This window comes from Cynara cardunculus, assembly GCF_001531365.2.
Source record: "Cynara cardunculus var. scolymus isolate 2C chromosome LG 3, CcrdV1, whole genome shotgun sequence".
NCBI lineage: Eukaryota > Viridiplantae > Streptophyta > Magnoliopsida > Asterales > Asteraceae > Cynara > Cynara cardunculus.
This window is the reverse complement of record NC_037530.1, coordinates 34199040-34213412: the sequence shown is the minus strand read 5'-3', so window position 1 is coordinate 34213412 and position 14373 is coordinate 34199040. Positions and strand designations below refer to the sequence as shown.

The 14373-nt window shown below is 37.1% G+C and overlaps 3 protein-coding genes and 1 long non-coding RNA gene across 4 annotated transcripts; 3 read left to right on the top strand and 1 right to left on the bottom strand.

Moving 5' to 3' along the window:
- Positions 1–573: 573 nt before the first annotated feature.
- On the top strand, positions 574–1610 carry LOC112509679. Its single transcript, XM_025114763.1, has one exon. It carries the CDS (start codon positions 598–600, stop codon positions 1564–1566), a length of 969 nt encoding a protein of 322 aa, XP_024970531.1. The 5' UTR covers positions 574–597; the 3' UTR covers positions 1567–1610.
- A 6413-nt stretch (positions 1611–8023) lies between these two features.
- LOC112509491 (oleosin 16.4 kDa-like) lies at positions 8024–8648 on the top strand. The gene has a single exon (XM_025114475.1). It carries the CDS (start codon positions 8055–8057, stop codon positions 8547–8549), a length of 495 nt encoding a protein of 164 aa, XP_024970243.1. The 5' UTR covers positions 8024–8054; the 3' UTR covers positions 8550–8648.
- A 41-nt stretch (positions 8649–8689) lies between these two features.
- LOC112509490 (tryptophan aminotransferase-related protein 2) lies at positions 8690–13056 on the bottom strand. Its single transcript, XM_025114474.1, has 5 exons — positions 12309–13056; positions 10578–10881; positions 9636–9916; positions 9075–9379; positions 8690–8983 (listed from the first exon to the last, which is right to left on the bottom strand). The coding sequence occupies exons 1-5, from the start codon at positions 12614–12616 to the stop codon at positions 8796–8798; spliced, it is 1386 nt and encodes a 461-aa protein (XP_024970242.1). The 5' UTR covers positions 12617–13056; the 3' UTR covers positions 8690–8795.
- Positions 9173–10269, top strand: LOC112509492. Its single transcript, XR_003068834.1, has 3 exons — positions 9173–9403; positions 9606–9702; positions 10192–10269. It is a non-coding gene; the product is annotated as an uncharacterized LOC112509492 (long non-coding RNA).
- Positions 13057–14373: the final 1317 nt, after the last annotated feature.

The window sequence follows — 14373 nt, the reverse complement described above, 5'->3', positions numbered from 1 at the left end:
CGTCTCCATCCTCGCACTCCAAACCCTATTTTCTCCAAATTCCTCTCCATCCTCATCACTCCAACCCTATTTTCTCCAACCTCCTGTTCATCGTCTCCATCCTCACCGTGGAAGAGGTTGTCATCGCGAGACCCTGTGAGTGGTTTCTCCCCGAGTTTCACTGCATCGGCGAGTTTCTTGGCACCGATTTCCGTCTCCAAGACGACATCCGTCTCCAAGATGACATTCGATTCGATTTCACAGGCTTCACAGAGGCTTTGGTGAGATGGACAGACCTCGATTTCTCTGGTTTGAGATTCTCTGGTTCGATTTCACAAACCCTAATTCATCAGTCGGTCGCTTGAGAGGGTAAGGGTTAAAATGGTAAATTGTTAATAAGTTGATTTTGATAAGTCAGGGGAGATTGACTTATCAAAAACGACTTATTACCGGTTTGGTACCGGTATAAGCATTTTTTTTTTTTTACCCAAACACTCCAAAATGACTTATCTCCGGTACCGAACTGAAATAAGTTAATAAGTCAGTTTGAAAAGCTTACCCAAACACCCCCTTAGAATTCCCCTTAAAACTGCAGCGATTTCCTGAAAAACTCCTCAGATGGTAGGAAAGACAGCAATGGCGGCAGCCATGATTTCCCTCAAATTCCAACCATCCATTCCTCAAGTTCTCCCCTATCCCTATCCTTTCTCATCCAAACCTAAATTCCTGACACTCAGATCCCACATCTCCTCCGCCAAAAACCACGACGACGGAATTCCGACCGACCTTGTCAAAACCCTAGCAAAGTTCAAATCCAGGCACAACTTCATCAGGGTCCTCGAAGTTTCCCGAAAATCGGACCACCCTTTTGCCGGTTCCAGACTCCTCTTACTCGATGCACCGGGCAATATTCACAGCATCTCCTTCCTTCTCAAACTACTCACCGGCACCTACTTCGACGTCTTTGCCACATTTCCACCCATTTTACCTCCTGGACCCTTGGGAATTCTTGGCTTCGGAGCCGGCTCGGCTGCCAAATTGATATTGGAGTTGTACCCTCAAGGCGTGGTCCATGGATGGGAGCTTGACCCGGCTGTAATCGCTGTTGGGAGAGAATTTTTCGGCCTCTCCAAACTCGAAAGGCAATTCCCAGATAGGCTTTTTATCTACGTCGGCAATGCGTTGAGTGCTAACATGGATTCTGGGTTTTCGGGTTTGTTGGTTGATTTGTTTAGCAAAGGGTGTGTGATTCCGGAGCTCCAGGATCCGGATACATGGATGAAGATGAAGAAGAAGTTGAAGGAAGGTGGGAGGATTATGGTAAATGTTGGAGGGAGTTGTGTGGAAGCAGAGGATTCCAGGAGAGATGGGAAAGTAATTATGCAGGAGACATTGAAGGCCATGGAGAAGGTGTTTCCAGGTGAGGTGTGGGTTTTGAATCTTGGAAGCAATGACGATGATAGCTCAATCGCTGTTACAGGATCATTGCCTAATTTGGATTTGTGGAAGAAAGATTTACCTAAATCTTTGAGGTTTTATGTTCATATGTGGAAACCATTTACTAATACTATTCAAACAAACGCTTAAAGATCTTGTCTTGTTATCTAATCAATGGTGACATTTTCCTTGCACGTAACCTGTTCGACGAAATACGTCAGAGAACTAATCAACCCAAATCCAATTTTCCCCAAGAAATTTCATATGTATTTTAACAATATATAATCTTTTTAACACTAATTAATTCAATTTTATTAGGTTATATTGATCTCATTTGGGTTCTACATGATCATTGTAGAGAATTCTTGTTATATTTGTTGTACTTATGTGTTGTCCCAAGTATCAAAATAGTCAATTCTAGATTTTTGCCTAAACCCTTGAATGACGAAACGAGCCTTGAATTTATCATTTGTCTCATCAATTTTCATTTTCCTTCTAAAAATCCATTTGCATCCAAGTGATTTAGAACCGGGAGGCAAATCAGATAACACCCAAATGCTATTCTCAAGTATTGATGACTTTTCATCATCAATTACTTCCTTCCAAAAGGCGACATCCCGAGGCTCCATATCCTCTTTGAAAGTCTTTGGATCATCTTCAATGCCATAACAATAATAGTATTGAAGTCCAATCTCTTCTCTTGAACCTTCCACTAAATACAGTTGGAGGTCGGGGCCAAAATTTTTGGCAACTCAAACCTCTTTTGCTTTTTCGGACCTGTCATATTTCCAGATCAGAAATACCATCTAAACTTTCTGGATTTTGTATTTTACTAGTACTAGGAATCAAGTCCTTAGGCCTTTGTATTGATGAAAATCGCATTTCATCAAAAATTGCATCCTGCGACTCAATTACGGTGTTAACCGACACCGAATCATTAGGTTCTATGTATAAGCCTTGGAATTTTCTGCATATCCAATTAATATACAATCAATTTCATGTTCACCCAAAGTTTTCCTTTTAGTTTCAGGTAGTTTTACAATATCTCGACAACCCCAAATTCGAAAATACCTCAAATTCAGGATTTTCTTGAACCAAAGCTCATATAGGGTTGTTTTGTTCAATTATTTGGAACCCTATTTAATACATAACAAGCCGTTAACATAGCCTCTACCTAAAATCTCTCACTCAATCCCGAGTAAGAAAGCATCGAGTTGGGGGTGTGTGTGGTGCGGTTGTCTCATGGATAATACCAACTGATTGAAAATATTGGGGATCCATACCTCTCTTTAGTCAATTCTAAGACATTTAATTGAACTACCCAATTGTAATTCAACTTCGGGGTTTTGTAAATTTTGAACTTATCCAAAGCTTCATCTTTGGCATGCAAAAATGCACATAACAAAACCGAGTATTATACAATCTTGTTGTATCTCATTGATGCGATAACTTATCCAATCTTGTTGCATTAAACACTCAGAACACCAACTTGTTATATCTCATTGACGCGATAACACATTTTTGTCGCATCCAATAGATGCGCAGGGCCGGCCTTGGGCATAAGCTCAAGGGGCGACGGCCCAGGGCAGCATAAAGCCCAAGGGCATCAAAAATTCAAAAGCCCAATGTATATATATATAGGTTCAGTTTTTACTTGGGCCTAAAAATGTTACCGTTAGCCTACTACCTTAGTCCGTTAGAGTTATCAGTCCATCTGTTGATCTGCATCTAGACTCTCGCTTCATTCTGTGGACTCGTTCACGACTTCACTCTCAATAGTCAAATCGAAATCGAAATCGCTCTTCTCTCGCACTCGTCGCCTCTCCGGCCGTCGCACTCTCGCTCTCCGCCTCTCCGGCCGTCGCCCGTCGCCCTTCGCGGCCTCGCCCTTTGCGGCTTTGCCCTTCGCGGTTTCGCCCTCTGCCCCTCTGCCCTGACTTGTGTTGATTTGAGGTTAGGATTCCTGATTCATTTAACATTTTAATTTTTAAGTATTTAAGTATTTAACTATTTAAGTCTTTATGAATTATGACTTTATTTTTAACTTAGTTACTTAGGGAGTTAGGGTGATTATGTGAAATTTAACTATTATATTACTTATTTTATTTTTTAAGTTTTTAATTTTGTTTGATTGGAAACCTAATAATGAAGTTATGAAACTAGGCTTAGATGTGATTCTGTGAAATTGGTGAGTGGACAGTGGTGACTTGCTTTGTTGGACAATTGTCAATTGCTTATGTTTGAGTTTGACTCACTGATGAATTTTGTTTCACCATTTGTTAATGTTTTAACTTTTATAGATGCTTAATCTTATGTTTAATACTTTAACTTAGGGGTTAGGGCTGTTTTACAGATGCTTATATTTTCTCGTTTATCAATTTGTCTAGGTTGCTTAACAGTTCCACTTTCTTGGCAATTTCACAACACAAACCACGAAGTACCAAATCCAGGTGTTATCTTTCTATTCTTTATCTTGTATATGTGTTTAACAATTTAACTACTTAAGTTATGTTGCCTCGATCACAACCATCGGGTGCTCAAAATAGGAAAAGAAAAAAAAGGCAAGAAGAAATTGCTCAATCTTTGCAAGGATCTTTAAATAAATTTATTGTTAGACAACCAAATGTTTCTGAAAATGCTAGTGATAAAAATGAAAATGCTTGTGATGCAAATGGTAGTGATAAAAATGAAATTACTTGTGATGCAAATGTTTGTGATGAAAATACTAGTGATAAAAATGAAAATGCTTGTGATACAAATGCTTTTGATGCAGATGAAAATGTTAGTGATGAAAATGTTTGTGCTTGTGATGATGAAAATGCTTGTGATATAAATGCTTCTAGTGATGTTCGTTTGAATATATTTGATCCGAGAATTTGGGATATGCTAAATTCTAAAATGAAAGATTTGCTTGTTCAAAAAGGGCCTATTAGGGAAACTAACATCAATTTCCCTAGAGATAATATAGGTAGACACTTCTCTGATGAATTTTATGTTCGTAAGTTACGCAATGTTAATTGTCATGATAGAAAGTGTTTAGTTTATTCAAAAGAGCTAGATAAAGTCTTTTGTTTTTGTTGCAAACTTTTCAAAAAAGGCCGGTCAAAAAGCCAATTAGCAAGTGTTGGATTAAGTGATTGGAAACATCTTGGTCAACGATTAAACACTCATGAAAATAGCATTGAGCATATGACTAGCTTGGGAATTTGGTCCGAATTGCGATTGAGATTGAGTAAAAATGAAACACTTGATAAAGAGCTACAAGATTTAATAAAAAAGGATACCTATCACTGGAAAGAAGTTTTGGTTAGAATTATTATTGTTGTTAAATGTCTAGCAAAGAATAATATAGCTTTTCGTGGGAAAAATGAAAAACTTTTTGAGGAATCTAATGGTAACTTCTTGGGCTTAATTGAAATGATTGATGAATTTGATCCAGTTATGAAACAACACTTTCAACGTATTAAAGAAAAAAAATTCATTATCATTATCTTAGCCACAAAATTCAAAATGAATTGATTGACATGTTGGCATCTAATGTTAAGAGTGCAATCATTAGAAAGATCAAAGAGGCAAAATATTTTTCAGTTATTCTTGATTGTACTCCGGATGCAAGTCATCAAGAACAAATGACTTTGATTTTAAGATGTGTTGACGTGTCTAGCTCTCCTATACAAGTAGAAGAGTTATTTTTAGAGTTTTTGGTGGTAGAAGATACATCTGGTTTAGGACTTTTTAATGTATTACAARATGTTTTGAAATCACTTGATTTGGATATCAATTATGTGCGGGGACAAGGGTATGACAATGACTTTAATATGAAAGGGAAACATCAAGGTGTGCAAAAAAGATTACTTGATATAAATCCTAGAGCCTTTTATATGCCATGTGGTTGTCATAGTCTTAATTTAGTTTTATGTGATATGGCAAATTCTTGTCACAAAGCAAAAACCTTTTTTGGTACTTGCAAGCCATATACAATGTCTTTTCTAATTCTACAAAGAGATGGACTGTTTTATTAGAWTATATTGATGATTTGACTTTGAAATCTTTATCTGCTACTCGATGGGAAAGTCATATTGAAAGTGTTAAAGCTATCAAAAATCAAGTTGGCCAAATTAGAGATGCTTTAGTACAATTGGCTCAAGTAAGTGAGGATGGAAGAGTGTGTAGGGAAGCCGAGTCTTTGGTTAATGGTGAGCTTTCAAGTTTTGAGTTTATTATAAGTTTGGTTATTTGGCATGAAATTCTGTATATAATTAATTTAGTTAGCAAGAAGTTACAGTCTAAAGATATGCTTCTTGATGTTGCAATACAAAATCTAAAGGGATTAGTTGAATATTTTGAAAAATATAGGGAAAGCGGGTTTATATGTGCCATTCGTGAAGCTAAAGAGATTGCAAGTAATATTGGAATTGAACTTGAGTTTGCTGTAAAACGTTTTTTCTCAAGGAAAAAACAATTTGATGAAATTCCAAATACGAAGAGAGAACAACAATCCGCTCAAGAGACATTTAGAACTGATTATTTTCTTGTTTTAGTTGATATGGCTCTTTTGCAGTTACGAACCAGATTTGAACAAATGCAAGAATTTGAATCTATGTTTGGCTTCTTGTTTGATGGGCGAAATTTGGTAACTTTACATGATGACGAGTTAAAAAAATGTTGTTTGAACCTTAAACTTGCTTTAACAAATGGTAATGATTCTGATATTGATGGCGAATATTTGTTTATGGAGTTACAAATTTTGCAGGGAATGCTACCAGAAGAGGCATCTAAAAGTGGAAATCCTTGGACATCGATGTAAATTATAGAGTTCGCAAAGAAAATGGACATGTTTCCACATGTCTTGCTTGCTTACAGGATACTATTGACCGTACTGGTGACCGTAACATCTGCGGAAAGAAGTTTTTTAAAGTTAAAGTTGTTGAAGTCATATCTACGGTCTACCATGAGTCAAGAAAGATTGAACGGGTTAGCAATCTTGAGTATTGAGAATAAGTTTTTAGCTAATATTAGTTATGACGAAGTGATAGATATTTTTGCTTCAAAAAACGCAAGAAGACATCGTTTATGTACTTTATCTTTTGTTACACGGGGTTTTGGTTTATGTCTTTCCCGTTGCATCATTTTTGTTATATATAAGGGGCACTTTTTTGTTACATTGACTAGGTTCAAAAACCATTCAAATAGTTTATTTTGGTTTTTATTTACACGTATAAGGGGCATTTTTTTTACTTTCCGCCGTGGGCATCCAAAATCTCAGGGCCGGCCCTGTAGATGCGATAACCCAACTTGTTGCATCCAACATATGCGATCACCTCAACTTGACACATCCACTAGATGCGATAAACTCATTTGTCGCATCATAAAGATGCGATAACATCATTTATCGCACCATAAGAATGCGATAAAAACAACCCAATTCATCCATCTCAAACTCATCGCATTAAACACATGCGTTAAAAATTTAACCCCATCGCATCATAAAGATGTGATAACAATAACTCATGATAAAAAGATCATCATTCCATAAATTGGTTATGTCACTCTCATCCAGTATACCTAACTTCTGATTTTTCCACCCTTATTACCAAATATACCAAGTTCCTGATTTTGCCACCCTTATTAGCAAATATATCTAGCTCCTGGTTATGTCACTGTTATTACAATCGGTTGATAATAATATTGAATCTATATGCCCATGACACTAAACTTGACGATACGGTTAATGATACACGATCCCAAAGGATCACACACATACAAGCAAATTAACCTCAATCGTACGATCGAATGTGATTTGATTATTTTTTTAATTCAAACAATTGTCATGCAAATTATTATTCAATCGAAATAATAATTTACATATGATAATAAAATATATGTTATATATATTTTGACTAGTGTTTAAGTCTAATATGTATTTGATACATATTATTATTTCCATTTCAGTTTATTTGGGCTTCTAATTTACAGAATTGAGCTTCCAATTGATTTGGGTTTAATTTAGAATTAGGCTTCCAGTTTATTTGGGATTCAATTGCACCATTTTAAGATTCAAGAATAATACAATAACACATTCTAAAACGATACGGTCGCACCATTCACAAACCTAAACTTTTCACTCTTCGACAGAGGAATAATACGGTGGGCACGTGCCACCTATACCACCTAAACAGGTCCGTCCCTGAAAGAAGGTCCCTAGATATATGTGTGTGTTTGTGTGCAAATTACGAAAAAAACTCATATCAAATGAAAAAAAAATCATAAATAGATAAAACAAGATAATCAAGATACCGAACATATCTTAATATTTTGATGTACCAAAATATGTCTATGACCGAACCCACTTCACCCGAACACAACGGTTTAAGTATAGGTTAAGTGGCTTGAAATAGTTTAGTATCAATGAGACAATGATGACCTTGCTTGACACACCATGGCTTCATTGCTTGTTGAATAAGGTGTATTTTTAGCTTTTGTCTGTCTGGAACCATCGCATGCAATTGCAATTTGCAGACCTCAATCTCTAACATAACATCTGTCGCCTTTCATTCCACGCGTCTACATTCCCCTCTCTTTACATACTCCACTTCCTTCACCTTCACCTTCCACTCTCACTCTCTCATCGTACGTCGATGGCGGAATACCACCGGCAGCCGCACAACTATGGATACCAGCAGCAACACCACCCCATGGACACCACCAAGGGCCAACACTACAACCAACAATCTACATCAAAACTCTTAGCAGTCCTGACACTCTTCCCCGTTGGTGGCGTCTGCTTCCTCCTCGCTGGTCTCACTCTCACCGTAACCCTAATCGGCATCGCCATCGCCACCCCGGTTTTCGTCATATTCAGCCCTATCCTAGTCCCAGCGGCCCTATCCATCGCATTGGCGATCACAGGATTTATAACATCTGGAGCTTTCGGAATCACGGCCTTGTCTTCCCTGACCTACATCTTCAACTATTTCAGGAAGACGGGTGGCAGCAGTAGCAGTGGCAGTGGTGTGTCGCTGCAAGATTCGATGGATTATGCAAAGCGGAGGGCTCAGGACACAGCTGGATATGTGGGTGAGAAAGTGAAAGATGTGGGCCAAAGGACCCAAGACTCTGCTGCTAGGGCCTAATCTGTATCTATAAGTCTAAGCTTCGAGTGTTCACCTGTGGTGGATTTCATGTTGATGTTGTTTGAATAAAGAATGATGTTGCTTTCCTGTTGTTACTTCAGATCCAGAACCCAGGGTTTTGTAGATGTAAAACGAAAAATGACCCAAAGATTCATATACATATAACATCACCAAGACAAAAGGAAACATCTTTTTTTACACAGGCCTATGGCTAACCATTATCTTGTAAAACAAAAATTTTGACTTTCAAGACACAATTGCAGGCAGCCTCTCGGTGAAGAGCTTAAATTCGCTATCTCGACTCAGCATGCTGATCCTCGTGTATTCCGAGCTCGCCCCAAAATGCTTCCCACCTCTCGTGTATATCTTATGTTTCCGCAGGAAGCTTTCACAATCACCCACTTCTCCTCCTTCGCACTTTAACCAAGCAAACGCTACAGAAACATATATACAAAGAAAACAAACTGTCAGAGTCTACTCGTTCTCTTTAATACTTAGTCGTCGAAGTTTTCCTTGTGAAATTACCAGGCAGCTGTCCAAAAGTCCGGCCACTGAAACAACATGTCTCCATTGAAAAACTGGGTAAGCTGAAAAGTTGTGTCTTATTCACCGCTTCTCTAAGTTTCTTCCATCTTTCTTCCATGTGCTTATAGCTATAGTCGAAGAAGCTTTCAGCTGCTTCTTTCTGGTTGGCATGATCACAACTATCAGATACGGCTTGCAATATCTTTGCTGCTCGGATCTGTGAATCTTTAGACACACCGATGGTGTTGATCTCTATAAATGTCGTCATTTTCTTAGCAACTTCTCTATCTTTAACAAGAGCCCAGCTGCAAAAAAGACCAAAAATAAAGGTAATTCCTTTTATCTATGACTTCCAAGGTCAATGGGACTTCTCTTCAAATCCACATTCCCAATCTTTTATGTTCTATTGGTTTTAATGTACTTCTCAGAATTTCCTCACAACAACAGAAAACTCATTGGTTGTAGAAATTTTTAGAACTGTCTGTTTGACTACAAAAGGTCAACACAACTGTTTTATTTTTTCTGGAACAGGACTACCAATAAGGTGAAATAAGAAATTACCCGATTCGCGTACCAGCATGGCCAGTACTTTTGGACACGGTGAAGAGCATAATATCATAGTCTGCAGGTAATATAATCGGTGTATATTGTGGCCAGTAGTAAGCAAGATCATGAATCAAAATCCCTTTGTCTCCTTTTACTACAGCTTGCTTGGTAAATCCATCAGGATTGTTAGGAGAAGTCACGAGCTCAATGTAGGGCTCTTCTTTATTAAACTCATTTGCATCACCTGCCCATTTGTGTAGCCCTGATTTCAGGTAGTCGGTCATCAATGGATACGACTGCAAGCAATCATAAAAACTCAAATTAAAATCACGCCCACAAGGTGTTCTTCTAATCTCTATATTGTCAGCTCACATGTGCATTGAACCATGATCACATTAAAGAAATCATGCTCATTGTAGGTAGCTTGAATTCTAAGTAGCATCTCATTTAAGTTGGAATATTAATTGATTTGACTTCTTAAAGTCATGTTATCTTCCCTATATAAGTGTAGTGCAAGCTAAGTTGTCTTTGAAACCCGTGGAATCAGTAAATACATTTGTGTGACTCGCAGGCGAGTGATCTAAAATCCAAATACATGTCTCACAGGCACCATTCAAACACGGGCATTAATGGAAATGTAAGCACAAGGAGAAAGACATTAATGAAGCCTCATCAATATGAATATAGAAATATTTTTGTGACTTTGCTTTCGCAACAAGTGATCAGAAAATAGTTGCAGAAAAGCATGCTCATAGTAATCAAAGCATGTGTAAGTCTTAGGGGCTGTTTTATTTTTTTCCATTAGGCTCTATACCTATTAAGCTGTCTGTAAGGATTAATCTGTTTTGATGAAGTAGGATAAATTGTACTTGCATAAGCAATCTCTCATTTGAATCAACAGGGTGTCACTCATACAAAGTAGAAACTAGTAATGCTTATAATAAGTAAAGAGTTTACCGAGTAGAATGGAGCAGCAGACACCACATTCATAGGCTGTGGAGCGTTGGGAGGTGAGAGCGCGTAAAGCGCAGCCTGATAAAGTTGTGAAGAACCCGTTCCCACAACAATATGTCGACCCTCGGTGATCGCGTTGCCAACCACTTTGTGCAACCTCCTGATTGCACTCACAAGCTGTGGCTCCAAAAACCAGCAAACGTTTTTTACATCCGAAAAATAACTTATGTGCTGCCAACCTGAAGTCACAACCGTTATCTCTTTGCCTTTTTGCTTCCAAAAGCTCTCATACATCGTTGGGTCGCCACTGGATTTTAAAAAAACATCACATATTACCCGAAAATAGTAAAATAATACATAATGGTTGGCGAAAGAATCCTAATACGGTCTGGAAAGAGAAGAGACGTGGTAACATGTGTAAAGATCCCAATGTGCACCTAATATTAATATTGTTTGGAGTTAGGTATGTAAGATAGATCTTTGACTATATGGTATTAGACTAAGCTCGAACTCGATTCTATCAATATTTGTTTAAAGGAACCAGTGTTTGATAAAAACAAGCTCGATGCAAAATATACACCAAAACATAGAGACCCAAGAGTTCCATATAACCAAAGTTCTTATAAACTGTTTGGAACTCATATAGACAAAAGTTCTTATAAACCGATTAATGCATGTCAAATAACGTTGGGCAGGGGACTGACATGGTAACATGTTCTTTCAGGACTTTAACCAACCACATGAGCAGCAAGTCCCATAAACAGTGGTATAATTAACGATCAACAGGAGAACATACATATATATATATATATATACATACATATATATATATACATATATTATACAGTCTGGGTTTAAAAATAAGGGGGTTGATATCCCCACCCCCTACATCACTTTTCACCCCTCCTCCTCACACCAACCCTCACTCCCACCCTCACAACTTTCCCTCACTCTCACCCTCACATACTCACCCCTTTACACAATCTCACCCCCTCACATGCACCCATAGGAGGGGGTGGGGTTAGAAAAACCCAAAAATAAAAGTGGGCAAATCATTGAAACGGGTTCTACTTTTTGTTGCTTTAATTAAACTAAATAAAGTGAAAAAGTTATGATCTTATTATTATTGTTGTTGAAAAGATTGATGTTCAGGAAGAAAGCAAAAGCAATGATGGGCGGCGGTGGTGGAGGTAGTGGTGGCGGTGGTGGCGGTAATGGCCATTACAAAGAAAAAAAAAGAGAAAAACAAATTGGGTACGTGAAAACGAAAGGAAGACGACAATAGGCACATTAACCCATAGTGCACGTTAGCATGAAATCGCAGACCCAAGAATCGGGAAGTAAATATTTTGGATGTAACACCGGTGGCTCCCCGTACCACTACCATCCATCGTCGGAATCCATAACACCGCCTTACAGTCTACGGACATAAGCGCATGTTTATATGGCGCACGTTAGTATACACAACAACAACCCATCAGCTCGATTTCTCGTATCGGCTTCATTCATTCAAGCCGAGTCTTTAAACAAAATAAAATTTGGGAATAAAATTAATTAATTAATGAAGGTATTTTCTTCAATTTTTGATTTTAAATATATATAAAAAACTACTTTTGGGTACAAAATATGTAACAGTTGATTTTAAATAAAAAAAATTGAAAATATTTGCAAGTTATATGATTACAAAATGTTGATATAACGATAATATTCAGGTACGGCGGGACAAGCACTTACTGGTCGAGATTGATGACAACACTCTCCCCGCCATCTGGAATCTCAGGAGGAGCAGGAGCAGAAGCAGAAGCAGACGACGTCGTTGACAGTAGCTGCGTGTTCTTGCTAATCTGCGCCTCCTCTTCTTCTCTTCTGTCGCCATTACAACCAAAGGCATGAAAATGAAGCTTCTGCTGTAGATTTCCCCAGCTACTCCATTTGGAAGATAGGGTTTCTTCATTGTTATAGCTTATTTTCCAAATCAAACCAATATTCATTGCCAGAGATACTACTAGAACATTCTTCAAAAAGACGACAAAATCCACCATGTCTTCGTTTTCAATGCGATTCGTTTGAGAGATCCAAATCTGAAGCTCCTTCTCGAAATGGAGGAACAACAAGTGGTAGGAATTTAGTAGAAAACGTTTAAACGGTGGCCATGGATGATGAATCTGGACAAAGAAACAGTAGCATTTTTCTCGATTATTGGGAAAATTTTGTGAGAGAGATGAAAATCTTCATCGATTGTGGAAAGGATTTGGGGAATCAACAGATGTTTGAGTGCTGTATTGTATCAAGAATTTAGCAGGCAGACATCTATGGAGAAAGGAGGAGGAGGAGCAGGGGGAGTGTTTATGGTGCTGGGTATGGAAATGGGCTTCAAAGGCTGCTCACTGCTCTGTAACAGTTAAGCTTTTCCACTTGCTAAAGGTTTCTATTCTTTTTCTTTTGAATTGTAATTAATATTTTATTGTAGTGAATTATGCATTTGGTCCATGTACTTTTGTAAAAGTTACGTAATTGTACATGAATTTTGTTTATTACATAAAGAACCCTTGACGTTTGCATTTTATTTTGGAATTGGTCCCTGTTCATAACGTATGGCTGTCCCATCCGTTAAGTATGATGTCAAAACTGTCTTTTTACTGACATTTTCGACAGATTTTTCAAAACTTCTTTAAAATGGAGAATGAAATTTCAAAATCTCTAAAAGAAAAATATATTCGATTTCAACGAGTTCTCTATTTTGGAGATTATAACATTGATTTTAGTACTAAAATATTCATTTTACTTAATAAAATACTATTTGTGTACCCGCGCAATGTAGCGGGAGCCGTGAATTTTAACGATTTTGAAGTTTCACTAGTTTTATTAGAGAAGATTTAACAATGATATAAGTTGCACTTGGTTTTTACGTATTAATACAATTTGAATAAATAATAGTTATGATTCCAATTACAGTCTATCAATGAAAAAAATTGTATAACAGTTTAAAATCCAACATATTTAAACGACTCCACAAATGTGTTCTTACACCAAGAGCAAAGAATCAAGAGACCGAGAATTCTAGAGCAATTGAATGAATGAGATAATTTTTTTAATAACTCATGGTGAATACCGGTTTGAATCTCACATTAGGGGATGGAGAGAAGACATAGAGGTATGAGAAAGTGAAAGTATGAATGAAATGTGTCAAAAGTATCGTAGGAACATGAAAAGAAAATATAATAATATGCATTGGTAACTTGTATTACATGTTATTTTAATTAGAGATTAAAATATTTTAAGACTAAATGCATAAAATAGTAGTACTTAATGCATTATAAGTTGTTTTTAAGACTTTTAAGATTTTGTGCATAAATGTATATGTTATAACTGGTTTCAGACAATCTGGGTTAAGGTAAAATTATACGTTCTTAATATTTGAATATCTAATGGTATGCATGATAAAATAATATACATGGATGATATATGTGCAAAGACATGATGAACGTAAAAGGATGCATGCATATGTTATGTTATGTATGTGTATACATGTGATAAATTGCATACCTTAATAGATAAGGTACATGTGCAATATAATAATATTTAAAATGGTATCTTAGTGAGGAAGTAAAGTAATGGTATCTTAGTGAGGAAGTAAAGTAATAGTTTCTTAGTGAGGAAGTAAAGTAATGGTTTCTTAGTGAGGAAGTAAAGTAATGATTTCTTAGTGAGGAAGTAAAGTAATGGTTTCTTAGTGAGGAAGTAAAGTAATGGTTTCTTAGTGAGGAAGTAAAGTAATGGTATCTTAGTGAGGAAGTAA

Coding starts and splice junctions, on each gene's coding strand:
- LOC112509679 (XM_025114763.1), top strand. CDS start 598: ATGGTAGGAAAGACAGCAATGGCGGCAGCCATGATTTCCCTCAAATTC.
- LOC112509490 (XM_025114474.1), bottom strand. CDS start 12,616: ATGGTGGATTTTGTCGTCTTTTTGAAGAATGTTCTAGTAGTATCTCTG. Junction 9,917..10,577: donor CTGCTGCTCCATTCTACTCG/GTAAACTCTTTA, acceptor GATTGCTTGCAG/TCGTATCCATTGATGACCGA. Junction 9,380..9,635: donor CATGCTGGTACGCGAATCGG/GTAATTTCTTAT, acceptor TCTTTTTTGCAG/CTGGGCTCTTGTTAAAGATA.
- LOC112509491 (XM_025114475.1), top strand. CDS start 8,055: ATGGCGGAATACCACCGGCAGCCGCACAACTATGGATACCAGCAGCAA.